Here is a 27,012-nt window from a genome sequence, read left to right as displayed (position 1 = left end):
CTTTATTTATTGAGATTGCCAGTGGCTTATCAGGCATCGCTTGGTCATGCCTTTCATGACCTGGTCCCCATAGTCACATGCAGTATTCCTGTAAATTATTCCTGAGGGCCAAACCTTGTAAGGAGATATAAATAGTTAATTTTTACTCTTGCTAACTAGAAATTTATCACCTAGTATTTTCCTATTATTAGATTATTTACCCCTTTAATATAAATGATTTAAAGGTGCCCCCCAAATATGCATATATCTATAAATATATTTCTGTTATATAAACATATGTGTACACATATATTGACATGTAAGATGGTCATATTGACTGAAGGCTATAGAAAATTTGTAAAACTTTCATTTGTTTCCAGATTCAACATTTTCTTTCTGGCCCCTAATGGGTCTTTCTGTGCATTCCTATGGTGAATTCATCCCACTTTGGAAGCTGTTGTTCTAATCTCTGGTGGTTATCAGAAAACTCTTTAAGCTTCTTCTTTATTTTTCATAAAATTATAACAGCATATTTTACTGAAATTAAAAATATACCAGATTGTTAAAAATTATGATAGATACTATTAGAACTTTAAATTAATTAAAACAAAAATGATCTAAGAATTGAGGCCTTTTCATTTCTTACCTTTAACCATTCTTCCTGGAGCTGATCCCACTCCTGCAAAGAGTCCCAGAGCAATTGCTTGAGCTTCACCTCAGCACTGACTTCTTCCAAATCTTCAAACTTAGAAACTTCCACCTTTAAAGTGTCATAAACCAAATACACTATTTAATTTTCAGATATAAATTCCTTATGTTGTCCTCCTATGAGTAATTCTTGATGCAGTGACTAAGCAGGATATGGAGGGGGATAGAGAATGAATAAGGAAAAGGAGAGATGGAGACATAGGAAAAAAATCACAAAACCCATGTAAACCCATTTCCATTTGAGTGACAAAATATAACTCTTTATATTTCCTTAGAACTTAAATATTCTCCAAAGACATAAATATCACGAGTACCATGGGCATTCTTCCTGAAGTTGGGTCACACATGCATATACATTCCCGGCCTTTTTGGGAAGGCAGATGGATCTTCAGAGGCTGAAGACTGATATCTGTCAGAGCTTATGTTCTCAGATGGTAGAAGAGGAAGAAGATGTTTGTGCAGTAGCCGGTGAAGTGGATGGGGTGATTTAAGATGGAGAGGACAGTCTGGTTTCTTACCTCTTTTTAACCCCATGGGCTGTATATGACACTTATAGAGAGAAATGTTCCAGGAAAATCTGAAGAAGCTGTTTTGGTGAAGTGTTTTAAGGCTGCCTTGGCTTGGAGGTGAGGAAATCTCCAGGGGGTTGTTTGCATAGAAATTGTGAGCCCTGTGATAGGCTGCAACTTTGAACTTTGCATCCAACAGCAGCAGCGTGCACATTCTTTGGAAGTGCACCCTGGAACATTCCCAAAGAGAGATCATACGGAAGGCCACAAAACGAGACTTAGGAAATTTAAGAAGATTGAAGTCATAGCATGTATCTTTTCCAACCGCAGTGGTATGAAGCTGGAAATCAACAATAGGAAGCCTGGAAAATTTACAAGCATGTGGAAACTAAACAACAAGTTCCTGAACAACCAATGGGTCGAAGAGGAAATCAAAGAAAAATGTAAAAAATGACTTGAAACAGTGTAACATGACAACATAGCATACGGAAAACTATAGAATGCTGCAAAAGCAGCTCTGAGACAGAAGTTTATAGCAATAAATGCATATATTAAGAGATAGAGGGATTTCAAATAAACAATGTACACATCAAGGAGCTGGAAAAAGAACAAGTTAAATCCCAAGTTAGTAGAAGACAGGAAATAACAAAGATCAGCATGGAGGCAAGTAAAATAAAGACTAGAAAAATAGAAAAGATTATCCAACAGCAGCAGCATGCAAATTCTTTACAAGTTCACATGAAACATTCCCAAGGGTAGATCATATGAGAGGCCACAAAACAAGTCTTGGAAATTTAAGAAGACTGAAATTATACCATGTGTCTTTCCAACCACAATGGCATGAAACTAGAAAGCTACAACAAACTTATCTTAGTTTCAAAGAGCTGGTTTTTTGAAAAGATAAACACAGATGACAAAATTTTAGCTAGAGTAAGAAAAAGAGAATACTCAAATAAATGGAATAGAAGAGAAAACATTACAACTGATACCACAGAAATATAAAGGACCATAAGACATTGCTATGAATATGTACATGACAACAAATTTGTTAACCTACAAGAAAAAGATAAATTCCTAGAAACATACAACCAAAAAGACTGAATCAGGAAAAAGAAGAAAATCTAAACAGACCAATAATGAGTAAGGAGGTTGAATCAATAACCAAAACCTTCCCAGAACAGAAGAGCCCAGGACCAGATGGCTTCACTGTGAATTCCACCAAACATTTAAAGAAGAATTAATGCCAATCTTTCTCAAACTTGTCAAAAAAATTTAAAGAGGTGGACACTTACAAACTCATTTTACAAGGCCAGAATTACCCTGATATTAGGGGTCTAGCCCTATTTTCACGAACAATTATAAATTATTTCCTGGGACCGTTAGGCCTTCGCTTCTATCCCCTAAATGTCTGAGAGCTTCAGAAGCAAGGTTGAATGTGAGGTGATTATAAAGTAAGAATTAGTCAAGTATAAATACAGTGTGTGGAAGGAAGGGAACACCCTCCTATTTCAGGCACTGGCTCGGGCCATGCTTTCTGATCCACAGAGTGCCCATCTGTTAGTTGTAGCTTTTTATCAAGCAGTATTTCTTCCATACCACACTTCCTACCCTAATACGTTCTTATCTTGTAGTTCAGTTAACTCAACCTGAGAACAACTTCGAACCCAGTCCTCTCATGCACAAACCTCCTGCCTCAAGTATTGCACTAGTCAACATCGTGCAGTGCCAAGCCCATTACGCTATTGATTGCTCCACCAGCCCCTGGGCTCTGGAGCAGACAGCTCCTAAGACCACTTTCTGGCCATCCATGCGGGGTTCTGGAAGACATATATGTGTTCCCATGTGAAGTCCAGGCACTCCTCCAAGACTTTGGGAGAGACGAATGACACCCACATTGCTGGTGGCCCCCTTGGTTTTGACCTTAGAAATCTTTTCCATTCTCTTTTCATTTTGGTCTCCCTAGTAGCTGTTTAGAGCACTATATCTCTCACTCATTTCTCTTCAATTTTGCTTTTGAGGCATATCTTTTAGCTTTTCAGTCTACCCTTTGGATCCATCTATACTTTGGCTTAGGAAAACTCTCTCCTGTCACCAAATTAGTGCATCAAATTGGGGCAAATCAGGCAATATTCATGGCATCAAAACACATACATGGATGTAAAAGAAACTTGAATATCAGGAAACTAATTGACTACATTTAAAAATCCATATACATTTTAACATAGAAATTATAGTCTGTGGTCTGAGGGTTTATTTACAATTCACAATTACTTTTTTTTTTTTTGGTGATTCTGCTGGGACCCGAAAGCACAATTACTTTTTAATAAGACAGATATTTTGGCTTTAATGTGTACTAATCTTTAAACAGATGAACATAAAAACACAGTGCACCAAAACCTATGGAATGAGGCAAAAGCAGTCCCGGGAGAAAAGTTTGCATTAATGAGTGCATAAGGCAGAGAACACATGGTATTTGTTTCAAATCATCCCTGTAGAGTGACCAGCACATGGGTGTCCAAACATTAAATATTTACAGTCACATTGTTGAAAGTGCTTGTGCATTACTGCCATTGCTATGCACATGCTTTAAAAACACATGTAGAATTGCTATTACCTTAAAATTTTTCTGATAAGATTTGTATTGAAATGCACGTTTCTGAAGATCATCTAGAACTACTTGCAGATCATTCAACGTGGACTTTATTCTCTCTTGGTCAGCATTAATATCCAAAATCTGTGGATCCTGTCAAGTTAAGATAGTTTTTGATGAGTCATTCCTGCTTTGTGATGTAGACCATGACTTTAAATTAATTAACACACATTTTCAAAAAATATTTTTCTAATTCTCTTCTCTGATTTTTATAAAATATGTTAAAATGATTGCTTTTCCTCAATTTTACAGCAGCATACACATGCTGTAAAAAGTGCAGAAATGCACAAAGAAGTGCCACAGGGATGACAATGTTTTTAAATAGTACCTGGTATATTTTCCCTCATCTGTTTTCATCTCCTACACTTCTTCAACAAACACAATTTCAGGTAAGGATAATTGAATGCAATGGGGAAAAGAAGGAAGAGGCTATAATACAAGGAATAGTCCCATTTTATACTAAACAAAATAGAAAGCCTTTGCATTCTGAGAGGGAGGAAGAGAAAAAAAATAAAGAATAAATAATCAGACGTGTTTTCTGGCTGACCTGTGGGCTGAAACCCTACCCAGTGAATAGGAATGGAGAAGTTTAGGAATGAAGTAGAAACACCTAACTAGGTTTGGGAGAATCTGAGAAAATTGGAAGAATCTGAGAACTATTCTAGCCACAGCTTGGTGAAGCCATTTACCCCATCTCTGATACAGCTTGGCCCTGCATTCAAAATGGTAACAGGTTCCTGGCTAGAAAAAGCTCAGTGAAGTGTACAGGTGGAAGGGCTTGTGTTGACTCTCTGGTGCCTCATGGAGTGGTATGTAGGCAATCATGAAGTTCTCATGGGCTTTGATGCTGGCAGTGAGAACTGCTGGAAGAACTAGTGGACCAGAGGAAGTCTGAAGTCAGGATTCGAAAATCACAGGTTGAGGCTGTAGCCTATGGCATAAATGACGAATGCAGCAGCAGGGGCTAGCATGCTACCTCGAGAGCCAGGAGGGACTCAGCTAGCAGCTGCCTGGGACAACCAGGCCCAGCCAAACTGCCCAGGAAGCCAAATGGTCCAGGAGGCAGCACAGGACTTGGATGTCCCTCCCCTCCATATCCACCAGGAGGAAATGCAGATTTCCCCTTATGGAGCAAGAGATGGGAGGGGGTAGGAGCAAGGCTGAAGAAATGCTTGATAGGGAGTTCAGATTTTGAACTAAAATATATCCCCAAGAAACCAAATTAAAATAAAATAGACATTTCAAATAGAAATAATTTGAGTTATTATCAAATGTTACATTTAGGTTTTTTCTCCAATTTTCTTTATCAACAGGAGCGGTGGTGGTGAGAGCAAGATGGTACCCTTTATGGAAACGGTGAAGTTGCAGTTCTCTGCTCCAGGGATAACAAGTTAATTCCAAAGTCTCTATAGAAGAAGCACTTGCTGGAGAGAACCTTTGCTTTCATTTTTGTTACATTTTTGTACATTAGGCTTTTTAAAATGCACAATTACACATAAAGCCATTGCTGTCACTTTTGCTCTCTCTAGCAATCTATCTATATACATATGTATTGTTTCCAAACAAAGACTAACCACTCATACTTTTTATTGTCTGCTCTGTATGGAAAACGGAACATAGTAAGGAGCTAATAGCAGACTATTAACCACTGGGACCAGACTGCCTAAGCTTAAATTCTGGTTTCTCCATTTATTATTTGTGTGACCCTAGGCAGGTTACTGAACCTCCTTGTGTCTTGGTTTCCTTCTCTATAAAATGTGAATAGTAGAACCTTATAGGTGTCCTGAAGATTAAATGAGTCAAGACATGGAAATATATATATATATGTGTGTGTGTGTGTGTGTGTGTGTGTGTATGAATCTTCCTAGAAGCATTATTTACTATTGTTAAAAACTGTAAGCAATCCAATGTCCATCAACTGTGGAATGAATAATTAAATTGTGGTATATGATGAAATACTACATAGCAATGAATGTGGATAAGTTACATCCATACACAGCAACATGGATGAATCTCAGGAATGAAACAAAATCAAAGGGCACACTGCTGTATGATTCTATTTTTGAAGTCTTTTTTAAAACAATTTTAAAATTTATTTTTAGAGAGGGGAAGGGAGGAAGAGAGAGAGAAACATCAATGTGTGGTTGCCCCTGGTGCGCCCCCCACAGGGAACCTGGCACACAGCACAGGCATGTGCCATGACTGGGTATCGAACCAGTGATACTTTGGTTCTCAGGCTGGCACTCAATCTGCTGAGCCACACCAGCTAGGGCTGTATGATTCTATTTAATTGAAGTTCATAAACAGTCAAAGCTATTGTATAGCATTAGAATTCAGGGTAGTGGATGGCTTTGGAGAGGAAGAAAGGGTTAGTGATAACAAGGGACACTAGGGAACAAGTAATGTTGTAGTTCCTGACACAAGCAGTGGATACATGGATCTGTTCACTTTCTGACAACTCATTGAGTTGTGTGGATATTACAGTTATGTACAGTTTTCTCTATGTGAAAATACAAAAATACTTTAGTACATGATACATACTAGGTAGACAATAAATACCAGCTACTTTTTCATTCCCATGTCAATACATATAAATATATATTATAATCTTTAATTCTGTATTGTATTCCTTTGAGTAGATGCACCCTAACACATTTTATTAATATTTTGTTGATGAACCTTGACTATTTCCCAATTATTCTGATTTGATTATAACTTTATATGGTTTTACACCTCTGTGACAAGTTTTAGTCAATATTAATAAAATAATGGATCATTACAAAATCAGATTTTCATGTATATGCTTCAGCTGAGAATCACCCAGATTTCTATTTTGAATTATTAAAACATTCCCCTTGATGTATAGTAAAATTAGTGCAAGTTAACCAAATATTCTTCGCTATTATTATTACTTTAAACTGCCTCTCCCTAAATAGAAATTTTCTAATCTGTGGTTAGAAAAAAACACCTCACTGTGACAATAGCTATAAAATAAGCTAACAAGTTGTAAAAACACTTATTAGAGAATAATATATCCAAACCAGGAGAAATAAAATGAACTATTACACATACACTTTACTCACAATGGTTTGGAATTTATGTAGTACCGTGAAGAGAGTTCAGAAACACTTCTGATTTTAAATAGAAGCTCAAAGACCTTGTTAATTGGACAGAATAAAGCCATGTAAAACAAAAGTTAAATAAGATTAAAATGAAATATGCTCCCTAAATGGTTCAATTAAAATGTAGCAGTCAAGCTGAACATGTTATTTTTAAAAATTCATCCTTAACTTACCTGTGCTAGCAGCTTTATTTCATTCACCTCATTGGTCAGATCGTCGAGATCTTTACCCAACTGCACACAAAACTGCTTAATGCTTGCTTCTCTGTCACCTACGGATTTATCGATAGCATTCCGAACAGCAACGATTGATGGCTTCATAGTAGCAAAAACAGCAAAGTCTTCAGGTGGTGTGGGAACGTGATACTGATCAATGAGCTTGTACATTTGAATCACCACATTCCCTTCATCTTCAAGGCTTTCAATCTAAATAGAAACATTTGTGGCTTGTTAAATGTATCCTCGTCCTGTTATTCTCTTTAGGTTTTGTCTAATAGGAGATAGCCTTCAAGCAGCACGGACATCACACTATGCAGAGCCAGCACACAAGGGGTGCGTTAAAGGGGCTAAAGCCAGCCCTGCCTGAGCAGCTCAGTTGGTTAGAGTTTAATCCCAGTACACCAAGGTTGTGGGTTCAATCCCCAATCAGGGTACAAGAATCAACCAATGAATACATAAATAAGTAGAACAACAAGTGGATGCTCCCCCCTCTCAAATCAATAATAACAATAATTTTAAAAACTGGCTGAAGGCTGCTGGGTGATCTCTGCTGTCATTGGTACAATACAAGTAATCAGGCCCATGAGGTAAGTTGTTCAGAGCTCAGTATAATTAGCATTATTCTTAAAAATTTTTATTTTCTGCCTTTCTCTTTTGTTGTCTGTCTAGTAGCAATAAACAGTGCCAATACTTGAGGTTTTCAGAGACAACATGTGTTGTGAGGATGCTCAGTTGTAGTATGAGAGCCCACAGGTGCGCGTGCTGAGCTGTGAGGTGGACAGGCCCTGCTCCTGCCTGCGCAGATTCAGAACGGGGAGCCTACCACTATCCTTTAACAAATACTTCTACTACCTCCAACTGACTACTAAACATCTTCACTCTGATGTCCTACCTTCAGTGAACAGCATCTCTCCCAGTTTTCTGGCAAGGAACTCTTCAATTTTGGGGAACCCTCCTCCCTCCAACTCTGCCACACAGTTATAGGTAGAGCAGCCACGTCCATACAACTTGACCTAACCTCCTGGCCACAGACTGAATGAACCAAGTTGCACTGGATTGGGAGCCAGCAAACCCAGAGCAGTCTGGCCTCTCTCTTCGACATAGGAAGAGTCAGACTGCCACTGTCGGCAGAGGCTATTTGCTTTCGTGTGGAAACAAAGCAGGTCCTTAGTATGAGAAGGTAACTGCAGAGAGAGAGGCTTTTAGAGAAATGGCTCTCACCTTTTGGCGTGCATCACAGCCACCTTGGAAAGCTTGTTAAAACACAGATTGCTGTGTTTTCTGACCCCCAAGTTTCTGATGTGGAGGTCTAAGGCAGCGCCAGGGAATGTGCATTTCTAACAAGTTCTCCATTGCTACTGCAGCTGCTGGGTTGGTGACTGCCCTTTGAGAAACACTGTTCTAGAAAGGAGCAGTGAGGAGAGATGGAAAGAGGCAGTCCTTTTGGTTTTACTAGGCTGTTTTAATCCCTCGTTTCTGTCCTTTCTAAAGGCTAGGCTCTTTAAATTCCAGAAGATAACTGTGCTAACCTAGAATAAATCCTCTTTTCTAAGATAATCTAGTGAGTTTCTGTTACTTTTCAACAAAGCCCCTAACATCTTAAGTTATGCATAGAACTAAGTCCCTGTTCATCAAGATTGGTTCCTCTTCCTGTGCTTCCTGTACTCAGGGTAAGCATATGTCCAGGTTTCTCTGAGAGTGTCCTGGTTTTTGCTTGTCTTGGAAGAGTCATTAATAGTGCCTCTTTTACTCTCAAAAAAAAAAAAAAAAGGCCTGTCAATGCAACGATTACAAGGCTGTCCCCCTACCCATAGAGATTAATAATACCACTATCTACCCATTCACTGTAGACAGATACCGGAGAGTTATCTCAGACTTTTCTTGCTGTTCCCACACTCAGTTGTCCACTAAGTCCTTTCAACTCTACTTATGTAATACCTCCAGAATCCCTTTCTTCTGTCCTATCCTTGAAAACACTGCTTTAGCTACATAATACCTAACACCCTTTCTCCATAGCCACATGCTGCTCCTGTCATGCTGCCTCAGGTGGTTGCACACTTTTCCCACTTCCTGGAATGCCTTCTGAATAGATGTGCTTTAGGACATTTGCCCATCCCCCATAGAGCCTAGGGCAAACCACCCAGTCCTAAAACAATATCTTGTACCTATGTCCACTGTATAATAACTGTGCTTTCATCGTGGACTCTGATCTCCTCCAAAGCAGATTTACTCATTGTTGTAATCCTTGCAACCCACTAAATGCAACTCACTGCATTTTCTGAACAAATGAACGAGGTTCCAAAAGAAGCCGTTTGTGTGCAGAGCATCTCCCTAAGGGAAGCCGCTTCTTCAACACACCACCGAGCAATACAGAAACAGCCTCGTGGAGATGGGACACAGTCTGAGTTTTCTGTATGGCTCATCAACTGTCCTGTTCTGGAACTGCAGAGTGAGAGCAGTCTAACCTCTGCAACATGATCCTACCTTCCTGTCATAGTTCATACAACAGGATGGGGGTACCTAGAAGGGAGGGCTTTTCTTTCTGACTCAGTGGCTAGTTAGGCTTGCAACATGAAACTTGGGAGTTGCTGGTGGCTGTATTTGCTGCCATGGGATGAAGAAGAAGAAACAACGTATTTGAAGAAGGAGACCCCCAGAGAGATGCAGAGAGATGAGGTGGAGAGAGAGAACTACCTAGGTTTCCTACAGCTTTCTCATTCCTGCTTGTGCTAGGTTCCTCAGCCTGCTTACATTCTGGATGCATGTGGAGGGTGAGGGTGGTGAGTCCATAAAATGTCCTTGAGTCCTTAAATGAAGATCCCTGTGTTGACCTAAGGTAGCTCAACTGGGTTTTGGTTATTTGTGTACAGAGGCTTAATGACTAAAAAAAATAATAATAAGTACTTGGCACCTTTAGACTCTTGGGATGATGTATGAGTAAACCTGAGGGAAAACCACAATCATCTGCTATTTGAGAAGGTGCTATTTCTTGAAATGAGAAACAAAATTGTTACTTTTATTGGCATATGAAATAGCCTTTACTAATTCTGTTAACAATGTATAACACTATTCATTTCATTGAGTGAAATGTCATTAACAAATGACATCATCGTCAGAGACTCATCATCGTCAGCTGTCATCATCTCTGTGACGTAGGGTGTCCACTCACTCTGTGTGAAAGTGTTTCTGATAGTTTCACAGCTGTGCCTTGACCTTCAACCCCTCAGTTTTTTTATGTGTCTTCATTATGTACCACAAGATCTGCAATATTGAGTTATATGAAACAACTCACCCTTTCCTGAATTTCGTCAAGAAATATTAAGCTGTTAACATATTCTATGGTGGTCGTTGGAGCAAATTCAAGTTTATACTCTGCATCTTGTGCCTCAGAGATAATGGCATCCACTTTTTTCTTGCTTTGACAAGGAAGCATATAATTTAGCACCTAGGAAGGAAAAAGAAAATTAATCCTAACTTCTTGAATATATTGTCATTTTATTATACATTTTAATAAATCCAAACTGAACATCTGTTAAATTAGCAAGTACTGGATGCAGCAGTGTATACAAAGGGACATTTTTTCCACATGAAATCCCTGCTAGTTAAATGAACCAGCAGGAAGATCAGGCTGTGAAGATCATTCCCAGAAGAAACTAGATTGCACAGCTTATTAAAAAGTTTGCCTAAATTCTCTGATTTTGGTGGTGTCCTCCCCAGCATCAGTCCTACTCCTTTCACATTGGGTGGTAGCCATGTGCTTTGGGGGGAATGGAATGAGTTCTCCTTCAGAAACAAAGGTGTAGCCTGGTTGATCACTAGGCAAATATGAGGCTGGCTTCCTTTCGTTGGTGTGACTGGATAAGGGTGGACATCTGACCTTAGCTGATTCAGTTAGAAAGAGGTCCAGTACTACTGTTTAAGGCTGAGAGAAATGTATGCTCAGAATCCCAATTTCTCTCTCTGTACATAAACAAGGAAATAATTAGCTATGGAGTTTTCCCCAGCCATTTCAGAAATGTAAGGGAATACTAGCATTATGGTGAAGCTGGCATATCAGGAAGCTCAGTGAAGAGACTGAAAAGAAATGAGTTCTTGGTAACACCACTGAGTACCTAGATTGAACCTCCCTGATGCCCACTCACCCTGATTTTTAGATGCATAGCCTATAAATTTATTGATTGCTTAAGCCAATTTGAGGTCAGTTTTCTTTGGCTTCATATACAGTTATGTTTCAACTGTTGAAATTGAATCAATTTTGCTCCAATTATATATTTTGTCATTTTTAACAGATGAAGAAGCAAAGCTTTAGAAGAAAGCCCAAAGTCATACAACTAATTAGGATGACGGAACAGGCACTAGTGCTCAGGTCTGCAGTCTTTTATACAGAGCTCAGAAGTTTCTGTAAGGGCCAAATAGTAGATACTTTAGATTTGCAGGACATACAGTGTCTGTCACAACTACTCAACTTCATCCTTGTAGCGAGAAAGCAACCACAGGCTAAAGTACACATACACAAATTGTTCTGGCTGTGTTCTAATAAACTGTTTGTCCAGAACAGGTGGTAGGCTGAACTGACCTTATGAACTACAGCTTGCAAGTTACCAAAATGTAGTCAGATCTTTAGGGACTGTTTCAGACCAGGGAATGCTTTCCAAAACTTGATCTGAGCATCCTAGAATGAAGTAGCTTTCCCACTACAACGCTAAAGAGCCTTGAAATACTCCAACAAAGGAAAAAGGAGGGTGAGTAAGAGGCTGGTCTGAGGCTGGCAGGCTCTTCCCTTTCCTCATCTGAAAGCTAACTGTGCTTGGAACAGAGAGGAGAATATGGAACTTCTTCTAAAACTGAGAATGCCCAATAGACTTAATGTTGATTTTAAGTATTTGCCAAACTAGAAAATAAAGATAGTTTATTTTCAGTAGAAAAGTCATAAAACAATTGTAGAGCTCATAATGAAAACTTTTCCCAGTTCATAGTTACCTCCAAGCATCGCAAGGGTGATGGAATTAGTTTTTCTTTTAGCATCTTAGTGTCAATGAGCAGCAGTCCTACGTTTCGGGTGGGTCTCAGGGCTATAGCGTCCTTGTGCTGCCTGTGGTATTTTTCCAGTTGTTCACTAAAGAACTGAACATCTACATAAAATAATTCATATAAGGGATAAAATACATTATATTAGCTTTTGAAGGATTATTATGAAATATGTTAATAATTATTACATTAATAAATATATAGATATGTTTATAATGTTATTCACAGGTATGGTACTTTGTATAATTTTAAAGGGTTAGTTCATAGTTCTTTGTATTTTATTCTTATGATAAAAAACTAATATATAATAATGAAATAGGCTTTTAAATAAAATTAAATATGTAAATATGTTTCCAGCTCCTATTAAGAAGGTAACTCAAAGTGGCATTAGAGGAACCAGCCTGGAATGGACTAGATTCTAGTCCATTCTAGAGTCAGATTGGTTTGAAATTGGGCTTAATCTAAGGTTTTTTTCTAAATGGTACCAAAAAGGAAAGTGTTTTGAGGATATTAACAATAACATTTTGAGACACAAGAGATCAGGCATCGCTTAGTTATCTCCATTCCTCTTCCCACCACCTCCCTGTGAACCCTGCTCCACGCCATGGTCAAGGCCTTGTCGGTTTGCACCTGCCACATGCTGCAGCTGCGTTTTGAGAATCTCCTACCTCCATTGTCTCTCTTCTCTAATCTGCCTGAAAGCAGTGGAAGCCCGATTATTCTTGAATACACTTTCATCATGCTATTGGTCAAAACCAGCCCTTTCTAATACACATGCAGTACTAAACTACTCCGCTTGTCTTTCAAAACCCTGTATCCTCTCAAATTTAGCTAACTTTATTTCCAATTACTTCCTCCATGTGGGTCAGACGGATCTCCTGAGTATTCTGCAACCCTCCACCATTGCGGAGAGAAAAGGATGTTGATTCCCGCCTTTATGCATGTCATCTCCTCTCCTGCACAAAGGGGAGTTTGACATAATATAAAGAACACACCAGGCAGAGTGCTTGAAGACCTAGGGGCAGTCTTTAACCCACATGTGGCTTTGGGCTAGTCACTTAATTTTCCTGAGCTTCAGCTTCCTCATAATAGAAAAAAGGACAGTTACCTACCCTCCTCACTTTAGAAGGTTTTGATATGTGGGGTTTTCCCCCCAAGAACTGACAAAATAAGGCTATCAAATAATCCGAGAAGTCCTTTGGTAAGGAAACCTGTATGATGTTGCATAGCCTAGTATTTTCCGAATTTATCTGAACACAGAGTCTTTTTACCTGGTATCACATAATTATACTTTCTAATAATGTTCCAAGGAATAGCGGTTTGGAAAACACCAATTTCATCCAATACTTTCATTTTATACATAAATAAATTTAGATCAACAAGGTTATTGATCTAATAACCATGTTTCTCTTTGGCCTCAGTGACACAGCCAAAGAGAAGCAAAAGAGCAAAGCTGATAGAAGAGAAATAAGATTTATTTTCTACCTCTTTTTGAGGTTGAGAGGCAGTATGCATAATGGTTAAGCACACAAGCTTTCAAGTCAGAGAAAAGTGTTTCTAAACCACTTAAGAGCTACATAATTTTGCAGTTTCCTTATTTATATGTATCTCCATTACTTTATTTGTAAAATGAGAATACCGATACCTCCTAGAACTGTAAGGATTAGATGAGATACCTGAGAGTCACTTAGCACAGTATCTTTCAAGTTATAGTGCTCAGCAAGTATAGAAATTATTAGTAAAACTGACTTTTATAGGAATTTAGTGGTAAGAGGTAGCTGACTATTTCAGGAAGCCAGAACCTCTCCCCTGATCATCTTCTGGGACAGGTCAGGGGACAGTCTGTCTCAAAGGTCAGTTACACAGACATTTATTAATTATCTATAACATGTTTAAGGAATATTATAATTTTTTAAAATATATGTTATTGATTATGCTATTATAGTTGTCCCATTTCCCCCTCTTCATTCCCTTCCACCCTGTACACCCTCCCCCACACACATTCCCCCACTTTAGTTCATGTCCATGTGTCATAAGTTCATTGGCTTCTACATTTCCCATACTGTTCTTGTCCTCCCCCTGTCTATTTTCTACCTACCATCTATGCTACTTATTCTCTGTAACTTTTACCCCTCTCTCCTCCTCCCACTCCCCTATTGCTAACCCTCCATGTGATCTCCATTTCTGTGGTTCTGTTCTTGTTGTAGTTGTTTGTTTTGTTTTTGTTTTAGTTGTGGTTGTTAATAATTGTGAGTTTGCTGTCATTTTACTATACATGTTTTTTATCTTCTTTTTTCTTAGATAAGTCCCTTTAACACTTCATAAAATAAGGGCTTGGTGATGATGAACTCCTTTAACTTGACCTTATCTGAGAAGTACTTTATCTGCCCTTCCATTCTAAATGAAAGCTTTGCTGGATAGAGCATTCTGGGATGTAGGTCCTTGCCTTTCATGACTTGGAGTACTTCTTTCCAGCCCCTTCTTGCCTGTAAGGTCTCTTTTGAGAAATCAGCTGACAGTCTGATGGGAACTCCTTTGTAGGTAACTGTTTCCTTATCTCTTGCTGCTTCTAGGATTCTCGCCTTTGTTTTTACCTTGACTAATGTACTTATGATGTGTCTTGGTGTGTTCCTCCTTGGGTCCAACTTCTTTGGGACTCTGTGCTTCCTGGACTTCCTGGAAGTCTGTTTCCTTAGCCAGACTGGGGATGTTCTTCTTTATTATTTGTTCAAATAACTTTTCCATTTGTTGCTCTTCCTCTTCCCCTTCTGGTTACCCCTATAATTTGGATGTTGGAATGTTTAAAGATGTCCTGGAGGTTCCTAAGCCTCTCCTCATTTTTTTGAATTCTTGTTTCTTCATTCATTTCTGTTTGCTTGTTTCTTCCTTCTGATCCTCTCCATTGATTTGAGTTCCAGTTTTCTTCCCATCACTATTGGTTCCCTGTGCATTTTCCTTTATTTCACAAAGCGTAGCCTTCATTTTTTCATCTAATTTGTGACCAAATTCAACCAGTTCTGTGAGCATCCTGATCACCAGTGCTTTGAATTATGTATCTGATAGGTTGGCTATCTCTTAGTTGCTCAGTTGTATTTACTGTGGAGCTTTGATCTGTTCTTCTGTTTGGACTTTTTTTTTGGTCTCGGTGCACCTGCTGCATATGAGGGGTGGAGCCTTAGGTGTTCACCAGGGTGGGGCACCCCAGTCACTAGGTTGTGATGCTGTATGTGGGGGCTTAGTCTGAGAGGGAACAATGGTGCTTGCTCCACTCTCTATCGGATTTCAGTCCCTTCCGCTGCTTTCCCCTAGCAAACTGGGCCTTTCTGGTGTTGATTCCCATGTGGGTGGACTTGTGTATGTTCTAGGACCCTGTGGGTCTCTCCAACAAACTCTCTCGTGAGGCTGGGAATCTCTCTCCCTGTGCCTCAACTCCAGCAGGTGTCCCCAATTGGTGCCTTGAGGCTTTATTTCTCGGCACTGGGACCCTGGGTTGCACAGTCTGTTTCACTCCCCAGCCTCAACTGGTTCATTTCAGTGTGAATGTGGGACTGCCTAGTCAGCCAGCTGCCTTGCTTGCTGTGCCTCCCTTCACAATCATTGCCTCGCTGGGTCTGCCGGTTGCCACCCCGTGCCCGGGGTCTGCCAGCTGCCGCCTGAGCACCCAGGGTCCACCCATTGTGGTCTTGCATGCCTGGTGCCACCACTCTTTGTGCCTCGACCTGTCTCTGCCCAGCTGCCCAACTCTGCCCCGCCTACTGGTCTGGATGAATGTGCCTATTTTAACTCCTTGGTTGTTGGGCTTGCATACAGATCAATTTTCTGTCAGTTCTGGTTGTTATTCTGTTTCTAAATTGTTGTCCTTATTTTGGTTGTGTGAGGAGGCACAGTGTGTCTACCTACACCTCCATCTTGGCCGGAAGTCCATAAAGGAATATTATAATTTTGAGAGAATATTATAATAGGTAAGGCATGGTAGCCAAGGGGCAAAGCTACCTTCTGTTAACCTCTAGCAAACAACTGGGTTTACAAGTTTAGCAAATGCCACAGAATTCCAAAAGCAGGAGGAATGCAGCATTTAGGAGCCCAGGCCAATGTGTTCTGAAGTCCCTGCCAACAGGCAGTAAACACCTGTGAGACTCTGGTTCCAGGATTGGGACAGAATTGACAAACCAAGGTGGGCTAGGTTAAGGGATACCCAGAAGTCTGGTGATCTCATCCTGATGGAAGCTTGGTGGGGGATTAAAATTACCCACTATGAGGAATGTGGTAGCAGGAGACTAGGAGGCCTTGGGCACAAGGCTGTGAGTATAAGACCTAAGTGACTAAAATTGGTTATTTGGGTCAGGCACTTTTCATGCCAAAATGCCAGGCTCTGTACCTTGCTGCCACCATGGTGCCATACTACAGCATGCGAGGCATCGTGTCTCTCAGTTCATTTCAGTTCCATATACTATGTCTCAAAGACTTAATGACTGAATATAATGTTTGCTCTTAGGCTGGAATCTGGGTCAAACCAGCTGCAAACTGCTTTATTTGAGGGATTCTGAACATGGACTAGATGTTGATATTAAAACATTGTTATTTTTTTAAGGTATGATATTATTTTGGTTCTTCTATAAGAATATGCTTATTAGAGATGCATATTGAAGTAGTTAATTTAGTGATGGAATGTCTAATTTACCTTAACACAATAAAAATAATGGGCTGAAAGAAAACCATGCAAATTTATTAAAAAAAATAGTGCTGGTTCATAAGGCAAATATGAAAGTAATCATTTTTCTGTATGAGAAATTAAAGCAAAAAGAACAGTTCATGGAATAAAAAAAAGAATGTGAGTGATATACTTCACATTTTAAAGTAGCAATAAATAATATGAATTTAATTATCATAATCATCTGGGAACTTCTTTGCCTGAAATTTCACTTGGGTATTGCAAATTATTTTCTTTTGTAAAAGATAGTAAGCCTAGTCCTGGCCTGGTGGCTCACTTGGTTGGAGCATCGTCTGGTACACAAAAAAGGTTGCTGGTTCTATTCCAGTGAGGGCACATATGGGGGACATCTGATCAATGTTTCTCTCTCACAATGATGTTTCTCTCTCTCTCTGCCCCATCCCTCTTCACCCTCCTCTCATTTCATTTATTTTTTTAAGATTTTATTTAAGTATTTTTAGAGAGAGGGGAAGGGAGGGAGAAAGAGAGAGAGAGGAACATCAATGTGTGATTGCCCCTCGAGCTCCCCCTACGGGGGACCTGGCCCACAACCCAGGCATATGCCCTGACTAGGAATCCGACTGGCAACCCTTTGGTTCACAGGCCTGCACTCAATCCACTGAGCTACACCAATCAGGGCTCTTTTCTTTCTAAAATCAATAAGCATTGTCTTCTGGTGAGGATTTAAAATTTTTCTTTTTAAAATATAAGTCTAATAAAGTCATTTTCCCTTGGGTCTAATTTTATGACTAAGAATTGTTGGTTCATACCCACCAGCTTGTAATATGATCGGAGAAATAAATAGTAACTTGAGTTCCTGAGATAGAAAAACACTCATATAAATATTATTTTAGAGGTAAACATTCAACTCCTTTCCATATTCAGGCTATATAGGGTTAGCACTGATAAAGTCATTAGGAGAATTTGCTTCTCATAATATTCTGAAATAAAACATTAACACTGAGTAAGGCTAAAGAAAAGAGTAATTCTAAAGAAATAATGTAGAAATGAATAAACTCTTGCCTTTTGTCAGGCAAACTCTTTTGGGTTATCATTTCTGTCACTATTCACCACCCAACAAACCTAGAAGACTATAAATCTTGATGTCCTTCTCAAAAATAATTAACAAGGAAAATCAGAAAAGTTACCAGGTTCCTGAAGTTTAAGAGCTTGTAAATCAAGACTTTCATTTTCCCTGAAGAATAGCTGGAACTTTTCAAATGTAGCTGCATACAATTGGGCAGATTCAAATGCTGCTTTTATGGTTTCCTAAATGTTATAAATAGACAAATAAAATTATATTTTTCCTGAGTAGAATTCAATTCAATATAACTAAACAAACAAACACAAACACCTCCTCTGTGTCCGACAACATGCTCTGATCTGGGGATAAACAAGTGAGGGAAGATACTATCCTTGATGTCAAGGAACAGTTAATACAATCTCTTACAAAATTAAAATTAAAAAAACTTCAAATCTGACTTCTGAAAAATTGTTTCTTATGATTGAAAGAGAACAAACTTGTAATTTTTTTTAGCTTCATAGTGAACTTTTATACCACTAATAATCATATGGCAAAAGATAATGTCTATTTTCCAAATTGCAAATTTTATGTCTTCGTTGAAGTGTTTTTGAGAAAAGGCAGAAGTGTTTAGCATATCTACGGAATGAGTGGCTTAATCTTACTATCGGTGGCAAGTCTCTTATTCCAAAATGTCTTTCAGAATTTGCTCTAATAAAACACTTTCTTTACCCTCTCTTAAACTTTGCTACAACCACCCCTTCCACACAACAGTTTTTCAAATCAAAACAATAATTCCCAATTATTTCAGTCCCTTACTACCTGTGTCAATGCATACCATCACAGTTCAATGCCTGTGAAAGGCAATTAGAATGTGTTTGTTAACCTTGATCCATGACTCCCTGGTTGCACTCCACAGCCTCCCCTTATATTTCCTACCAAGATTTTTTGCAAAAGACTGCAATTTGTTTCAGGGAAAACTAGAGATAATCAATGCAATTGCTCTTTCCCAACACACCCATGCTAGTCATGCTTTATGGAGAGTGGTCAGTCATAGAAGGTTCAATTACATAAAATAGCACACACCCTCTATGGTTACATTTAGTTATTTGTTCACTTATTTCCTTTTAATAGGCTCTTATCTTCCAGACTCTTTCTGCTACTTATTTCTTTATATTAGATTAGAGAGGAAGAAACTATGTCACACTTATATCTCCTTTGAGCTGACTTAATAGTGTCTCCAAAAGTGATCATACAGGTGATAGAAACACAATGGGAGGCCCATAAATGAAAAGCTACATCAACATGGTCAAAATATGACTTGAAACCTTTTTATTTTTAAATAATTTCTGGCTCAAATTGGAGAAAGAATTACACATATCTGTCACCAAAATTTCCTAAATTTTAACAACTTATCATATTTGCCTTATTATTCTCTCTAAATGTATATTGTTTTACTATGAACCATTTGGGAGAGATTGTTACCCTTAAATATTTCAGGGTTTATTTACTAAACACAAGGATGTTTTCTTATATAACCATAACACAATAATCTAAATCAAGAAATTAACATTAATATGAATACTATTAATCTAATTTTAGACCTTATACAAACTTTGCCATTCGTTCCAAAAATGTCTTTCATAGAAAATTTTTTTTCTGGTTCACTATCTTATCCAGAATCATGTATATCATCCTGTTATATCTTTCCAGTTTTCTTTAATCTGAAACAATCAATTCCTTAATCATTGTTTGTCTTTAATTTTTGAAAAATATATCTCATTTGTGTGTTTTATACTTTCTGATGCTTAGATTTGGCTTCACACTTTGGCGGTCATACCACAAAAGTGATGTGTGTCCTCAGTGTACCATGTCAGAAGGCACCTGACATCAATTCATGTCTGTCAGTCTTCATCACCAGCAATAGCACAGTTGATATTTTCCCCCTTGAAATCAATAAATATCTTATGCAGAGACAATATCCTGTTTCTCATCATACTTTTGCATGTTCATTTTAGTATGCATTGGAGATTCCTGCCTATTTCTATGATGGCTTTCTTGGTGTTTCTATTTAATGTTCCCTTTATGTTTTCTTATCTTTTTCTATATTCAGTATTCTTCTTACTATTCCTCTACAACTTATTCAGTTTCCATTTGAGTTTATTCTCCCTTGGGCACCATGTAATTTAGCCGTCATTTCTAAGCTGGTTCTATCTACCCCCACCATTCCTATTTTGAATTTTGAATTTTGGATTAAATGTAATTCTATATATATTCAAATGTTTGAGGATATTTATATGCAGGTTTATAAAAAAGATTTTATTTACTTATTTTTATTTACTCATTTTTAGAGAGAGGGGAAGGGAGGAAGAAAGAGAGAGAAAAACATAGATGTGAGAGGGACACCTTGATCAGTTGCCTCTCACATGCTCCCCAACTTGGGGCCAAACCTGCAACCCAAGCGTGTGCCCTGACTGAGAATCAAACCAGTGACCTTTCACTTTGCAAGATGATGTCCAACCAACTGAGCCACACTGATCAGGGCAATTTATACGTAGCTTCTCTTTCATAATTTTTAGGAAGAAAGGGGAGGGATATTCATCAGCTGTTTTATTCTTCACTTTTTGTTTCTCTTTATAGTAGCTTTATATGAATTCACTATATTTTAATTTCCAAAGCTCGGGGTTTAAAGTGATTTACAAGATTTATAATTCAAAGGCATTCTGCTCTATCAATGTATCAATGAAAATTTTATTTTATTTCATTTTTTGGTTGTGGGGAACAGCCAAAAAATGAACAGTTCTTCTGTCTTTCCAGACCTTAAATTTTCACCAGTTGCTTCATGTCCCCTGCATCACCCAATGTACAAATAATGCTTCTTCTTCCTTTTTAACCTTATTTTCTACCCAGAAGTAATGCCATCTCATATATCTTGCAATTTTAATTCTCTTCCTTGTTTTCAGTGCTCTGATCTACCAGGATTTTAAAACAACAACACTTTACCATTTAGACATTAAGTAACATTCAATTGAAGATAAGAAAGGAAGAAAATACATTAATCAACTTCTTAAATACTAGTTTTAATAAAAGTAAATATACCTTTATTTGAAAGATAATTGTGTGAAAATTTTTATCATCATCAAATACTGCTGATAAGCTTGGGCCAAATCCACAAGTTTTTTCTTCAAGTTTGTTGTTAATATAAGGACTGGTGAAAGCATCAAAATATGTATCAGGCACAAGAGTAGGAACTGATAACACAGTGTTTTGAAACTGATTAATTGCACCTGAAAGACATTCCTATTAAAAAAGAATAAAAATAAATGTAAACACATATATGGTTATATTTATGAATGTTTTTGAACTTTCTGAAATGCTAAAATACATAAGAATAACTCATTTAACCATGCCAGAAACTGTGCTGATTCTAAGTATATGAGAAATCAGAAGACACAAACCTGTCTTTTGAAATACATTTTCTAATTGAGAGAGAATACATGAAGTGTAAAAGATGCTTGGCTTCACTCTCAGTTAAATTGGTGGCAATAGCCATGTTGTGAAATTTACACAATCCTCCTCCGGAAGAAGCTACCAGAGTGGCTGTGCTTGAGCACCTAGCCTCACTGCCACACTGGGCCTTGCCACAGGGAACTGGGGTCCAGGAACTGTGGTATTTGCTGGGGAGAGGGCTGTCACCTCCCTAGCCCCAAGCACTGCTGGAACCGCAAGCCTGACAAAGTCAGACTGAGGAGTCTGCAGAAAGGCCAACGAGCCTGGAACAACAGGGGCAGAGAGAGGCGGCTGGGGCAGCACTGACTGTGGAGGCTGTGGCAGGAGCACAGACGCGGGAGCCCAGACTAAGACTCACCAGAGGGAGTGGCAGGAGTGCCCCTCTATTGTCCTGTGTTCACAATTTTGCTGCTGGACTCTTCCCTCCCTTCCCCTACCCTGTCAAAATGATATGAGACTGGAAAGAAGACAATGCATACAGGATATATTCTATTGATTTGAGAGAGAGAAAGTATTGGTGTAAGAGAGAAGCAATGATTGATTGTCTCCTGTACGTGCCCTGACTGGGGATCCAACCCACGCCTAGAAGCCCTCTCTAGGCAGAGATGGATATTGCAGTGACTTGAGACATTTACTGACACACCCCTGGACCCAGTGCTGATAACAGTCAGCTTTGAGAGTAGTGTGGGCCACTCTGGGAATCAGCCACAAAATGTGGATTGCTTGTAGCTTTGAAAAGGCTGCTCAAGGTCAGATGTGGACAGCACCTGACATTGGTTCGCACCAAACTCAGACATCAGAGCAGCATCCAAAGGGAAAAACCAGAAAGGTAGCACCAAGCTCTCCTGGGACCAATTCACTAGGTTCTTTTCTCATTATTTTCACTATTTCTTCTTCTTCACAGCCTTTTTATTGTTTTTTTATCTATTTTTCCTTTATTTTTGGTGTTTTATTTTTTCATATCTCTTATTTTACTTTTACCTTTGATTACTACATTGTTCCCTTCTCTCCTTTTATTATTTATGTTATGTTTTCTGTGTTCTCTATTTTCCTCTTTCAGTTCATTACTAGTAATAATTTTCTTCCCCTTTTTCCTCTCACAATCACTTTTCTTTCCCATGGTCTTCTCAAATTCTTTTTCCTTTTCCCCTTTCTCTACTAATCCATTTCTTTTTCAGCTTTTATTATTCTTTACTCTCTTGTTGATATTGCTGTTGTCATTGGGGGAAGGTGTTGCTTGTTTTGGTGTTTTTGTGCTGTTTTGTTTTGTTCTGCCAGCACCTCTATAACAGCATACAAGATGTGGTAGGGGTTGAGCCTCTTAGCCACCCAGAGGGGATATCCTACCAATGAATGGGTCAATAACAATTAAGACCCAAATACAACAAGAGAGTCCACATAACCCATAGAAGGGACATTCCTAGAGCATCCAGATCAGGAGTGCAGGGAGTTTGCATCACTGTCTGTAAGACACCCACCTCAGAACAAAAGATATACACAGGCAGAAAGTGAAGGGTTGGAAAAAATATTCCATGCAAATGGGCATAAAAAAGGTAATGATACTTATATCAGACAAAAACAACTTCAAAACAAAAGCTATAACAAGAGACAAAGAAGGCCACTACAGAATACTTAAGGAAGCAGTCCAACAAGATGGTATAACTCTTATAAACATACATGCACCCAGTATAGGAGCATCTAAATACAAAGAGATAGACAACAATGCAGTCATTGTAGAGGATTTTAACACCCCACTGTCAACAATGGAGAGATCTTCCAAACCAAAAATCAATAAAAATATTGCAGAATTAAATGACACTCCAGATCAATGGACTTAATCGATATTTACAGAACATTTCAACCCAAAGGAGCAAAATACACATTATTTTCAAACACACATGGATCATTTTCAAAGATAGACCACATGGTAGGACACAAAACAAGATTTAATGAATTCAAGAAAATTGAAATCACATCAAGAATCTTAGATCACAATGGCCTGAAACTAGAAACCAACCTCAAGAAAACAAACTCAAAAACATTCAAATACATGGAGACTGAATAACATGTTATTAAACAATGAATGGGTTAACATTGAGATCAAAGGAGAAATCAAAAAGTACCTGGAAACAAATGAAATGAACACTCAACGACCTAAAACCTATGGGACACAGGGAGGGCAGTCCTGAGAGGGAAGTTCATAGCAATACAGGCCTACCTAAAAAAGAAATATCTCAAATAAACAACCCAACCCTACATCTAAAATAACTAGAGGAACAACAACAAACATAGCCCAGAGTGAGTAGAAGGAAGGAAATAATCAGGATCAGAGCAGAATTAAATGACATTGAGACTAAAACAATTCAAAGGATCAATGAATCCAAAAGCTGGTTCTTTGAAACGATAAATAAAATTGACAAACCTTTAACCAGACTCATCAAGAAAAAAAGAGAGAGGACCCAAATAAATAATATCAGAAATGAAAGAGAAGTAAAAACTGATACCATAAAAATACATGGGATTTTAAGAAATGACTATGAACAACTGTATGACGAAAAACTGGACAACCATGGCAAAATGGATAAATTTCTAGAAACATATAATCTTCCAAAGCTGAATCAGGCAGAAGCAGAAAATCTTAACATACCAATAACAACTAGTGAAATTGAAGCAGTAATCAAAAAATTTATGGCACACAAAAGGCCTGGACCAATGGCTTCACAGGCAAATTTTACCAAACATTCAAAGAAGAACTCACACTTATCCTTCTCAAACTATTCCAAAAAATTCAAGAAGAGGGAAAACTCCAAAATTCTTTTTACAAGACCAGTATTATCCTAATCTCCAAACCAGAAAAAGACACAAAAAAGAATGAAAATTACAGGCTAATATCTCTGATGAATATAGATGCTAATATTCTCAACAAAATACTGGCAAATTTGATTCAGCAATACATTAAAAAGATCATACATCATGATCAATTGGGATTTATTCCAGGGGTGCAAGGATGGTATAATATTCGCAAATCAATAAAGTTGATATGAAAGACAAAAATCACATGATCATATCAATAGATGCAGAAAGAACATTTGATAAAATTCAGCACCCATTTATGATAAAAACACTCATAAGTGGGAATAGAGGATGCATACTTCAACATAATAAAGGCCATATGTGAAAAACCTATTGCCTGAAAGGGCAAAAACTAAAAGTGTTTCCCTTAAGATCAGGAACAAGACAAGGGTGTCTACTTTCACCACAGTACTGGAAGTCCAAGCCACAGTGACCAGACAAAAAGAAGTAGAAGGCATCCAAATGGGAAAAGAGGAAGTAAAACTGCCACTATCTGCAGATGACACGATACTGTACATGTAGGCTTCACCAATAAGTGAATTCGTGAATTCAATAAGTGAATTTGGCAAAGTAGTGATATTTAAAGTCAATATTCAGAAATTGATGGCATTTTTTTAACACCAACAATGAACTATCAGAAAGAGAAACTAGGAAGAAAATCCCATTTATTATAGCAACAAGAAAAAAAATAAAGTACCTAAGAATAAATTTAACCAAAGAGATAAAATACCTGTACTCAGAAAACTACAGAATACTGAAGCAAGATATCGAAGAAGACACAAATAAATGGAAGCATGTACACTATTCATGGATTGGAAGATAACATCATTAAAATGCCCATACTACCCAAAGCAATCTACAGATTCAACACAATTGTTATTAAAATATCAATGGCACACTTCACAGATCTATAATAAATATTCCAAAAATTTATATGGAACTAAAAAAAGCCCTCAAATAGCTTCAGTAATCTTGAGAAAGAAGAACAAAGTTGTTCTTCAACTGATATCAAACTGTATTATAAGGCCTTGGTAATCAGAACACTCTGGTACTGGCAGAAAACAGACACATGGATCAATGGAATAGAATAGAGAACCCCAGAAATAAAACCATGTCTTTATGGTGAATTAATATTTGACAAAAGAAGTTAGAGCATACAGTGGAGTAAAAACAGGTTCTTCAAAAATTGGTGTTAGGGGAACTAGACTGGTAAAAGAAAGAAAGAAAGAAAGAAAGAAAGAAAGAAAGAAAGAAAGAAAGAAAGAAAGAAAGGAAGGAAGGAAGGAAGGAAGGAAGGAAGGAAGGAAGGAAGGAAGGAAGGAAGGAAGGAAGTAAGGAAGGAAGAAAGGATGAGAGAGGAAGAAAGAAAGAAAGAGAGAGGAAGAAAGAAAGAAAGAGAGAGGAAGAAAGAGAGAAAGAAAGAAACTAGACCACCAATTTACACCATACACCAGAATAAACTCAAAATAGATAAAAGACTTAAATATAAATTGGGATACCATATAAATCCTAGTGGAAAACACAGGCAGGAAAATTTCAGATATCTCACATAGCAATATATATATATATATTTAAAGATTTTATTTATTTATTTTTAGAGAGGGAAGGGAGGGAGATAGAGAGAGAGAGAAAAACATCAATGTGTGGTTGCTGGGGGTTATGGCTTGCAACCCAGGTATGTACCCTGGCTGGGAATTGAACCTGTGATACTTTGGTTCGCAGCCCGCGCTCAATCCAGTGAGCTACAGCAGCCAGGGCCAACATAGCAATATTTTTGATGCTGTATCTTCTCGGGTAAGGGAAATAAAGGAAAGAATAAACAAATTGGACTATACCAAATTAAAAAGTTCCTGCATGGCTAAAGAAACCATCATCAAAATGAAAAGGGAACCGACTATATCAGAATATATTTGCCAATGATACATTGGACAAGGGCTTAATCCCTAAAATATATAAAGAACTCATATGACTCAACACCAGGAAGACAATGAAATTAAAAAAATGGGTAAAGGACCTAAACCTACTCTTCTCCAAGGAGAACATACAGAGGGCCCAATAGTCATATGAAAAGATGTCCAACATCACTAGCCATCAGAGAGATACAAATTAAAACCATGATGAGATATCATCTCACACCTGCCAAAATAGCTATCATAAATAAATGAACAAACAACAAGTGCTGATGAGGATGTGGAGAAAAGGGACCGTAGTGCACCACTGGTGGGAGTGCAGACTGGTGCAGCCACTATGGAAAGCAGTATGGAGTTTCCTCAAAAAATTAAAAATGGAACTGTCTTTTGACCCAGCAATTCTACTGTTGGGAATATACCCTAAGAATCCCAACACACCAATTCAAAAGAATGTATGCACACCTATATTCATAGCAGCACTATTTACAATAGCCAAGACTTGGAAACAGCATAAGTGCCCATCAGTAAATGAGTGCATCAAAAAACTGTGGTTCATTTACACAATGGAATACCGTGCAGCAGAAAAAAGGAGGAATTCCTGCGTTTTGTGACAGCATGGATGGAACTGGAGAATATTATGCTAAGTGAAATAAGCCAGTCAGTGAAAGACAAATACCATATGATTTCACTTATAGGAGGAATCTAATGAACAAAATAAACTAATGAACAAAATAGAACCAGAGGTATGGAATCATGGAACAGATAGCCATAAGAGGGGAGGGTGAAGGTGGGG

The 27,012-nt window shown here is 38.1% G+C and overlaps 1 protein-coding gene across 2 annotated transcripts in view; it reads right to left on the bottom strand.

The window, feature by feature from the left end:
- DNAH6 (dynein axonemal heavy chain 6) overlaps positions 1 to 27,012 on the bottom strand; it is a 259,454-nt gene that overhangs the window by 189,833 nt on the left and 42,609 nt on the right. For both annotated transcript variants that reach the window (XM_036028222.1, XM_036028224.1), the window contains exons 11-17: positions 21,046 to 21,246; positions 18,074 to 18,194; positions 12,167 to 12,318; positions 10,479 to 10,631; positions 7,142 to 7,393; positions 3,811 to 3,939; positions 626 to 739 (exon numbers count right to left, since the gene is read on the bottom strand). In XM_036028222.1, coding sequence (XP_035884115.1) covers positions 626 to 739; positions 3,811 to 3,939; positions 7,142 to 7,393; positions 10,479 to 10,631; positions 12,167 to 12,318; positions 18,074 to 18,194; positions 21,046 to 21,246 — 1,122 coding nt within the window. The remainder of the gene's footprint in view (positions 1 to 625; positions 740 to 3,810; positions 3,940 to 7,141; positions 7,394 to 10,478; positions 10,632 to 12,166; positions 12,319 to 18,073; positions 18,195 to 21,045; positions 21,247 to 27,012) is intronic.

Source organism: Phyllostomus discolor, chromosome 6 (assembly GCF_004126475.2).
Source record: "Phyllostomus discolor isolate MPI-MPIP mPhyDis1 chromosome 6, mPhyDis1.pri.v3, whole genome shotgun sequence".
Taxonomy (NCBI): Eukaryota; Metazoa; Chordata; class Mammalia; order Chiroptera; family Phyllostomidae; genus Phyllostomus; species Phyllostomus discolor.
The sequence above is the reverse complement of the archived record's forward strand: the minus strand, read 5'-3'. Positions and strand labels throughout refer to the sequence as shown.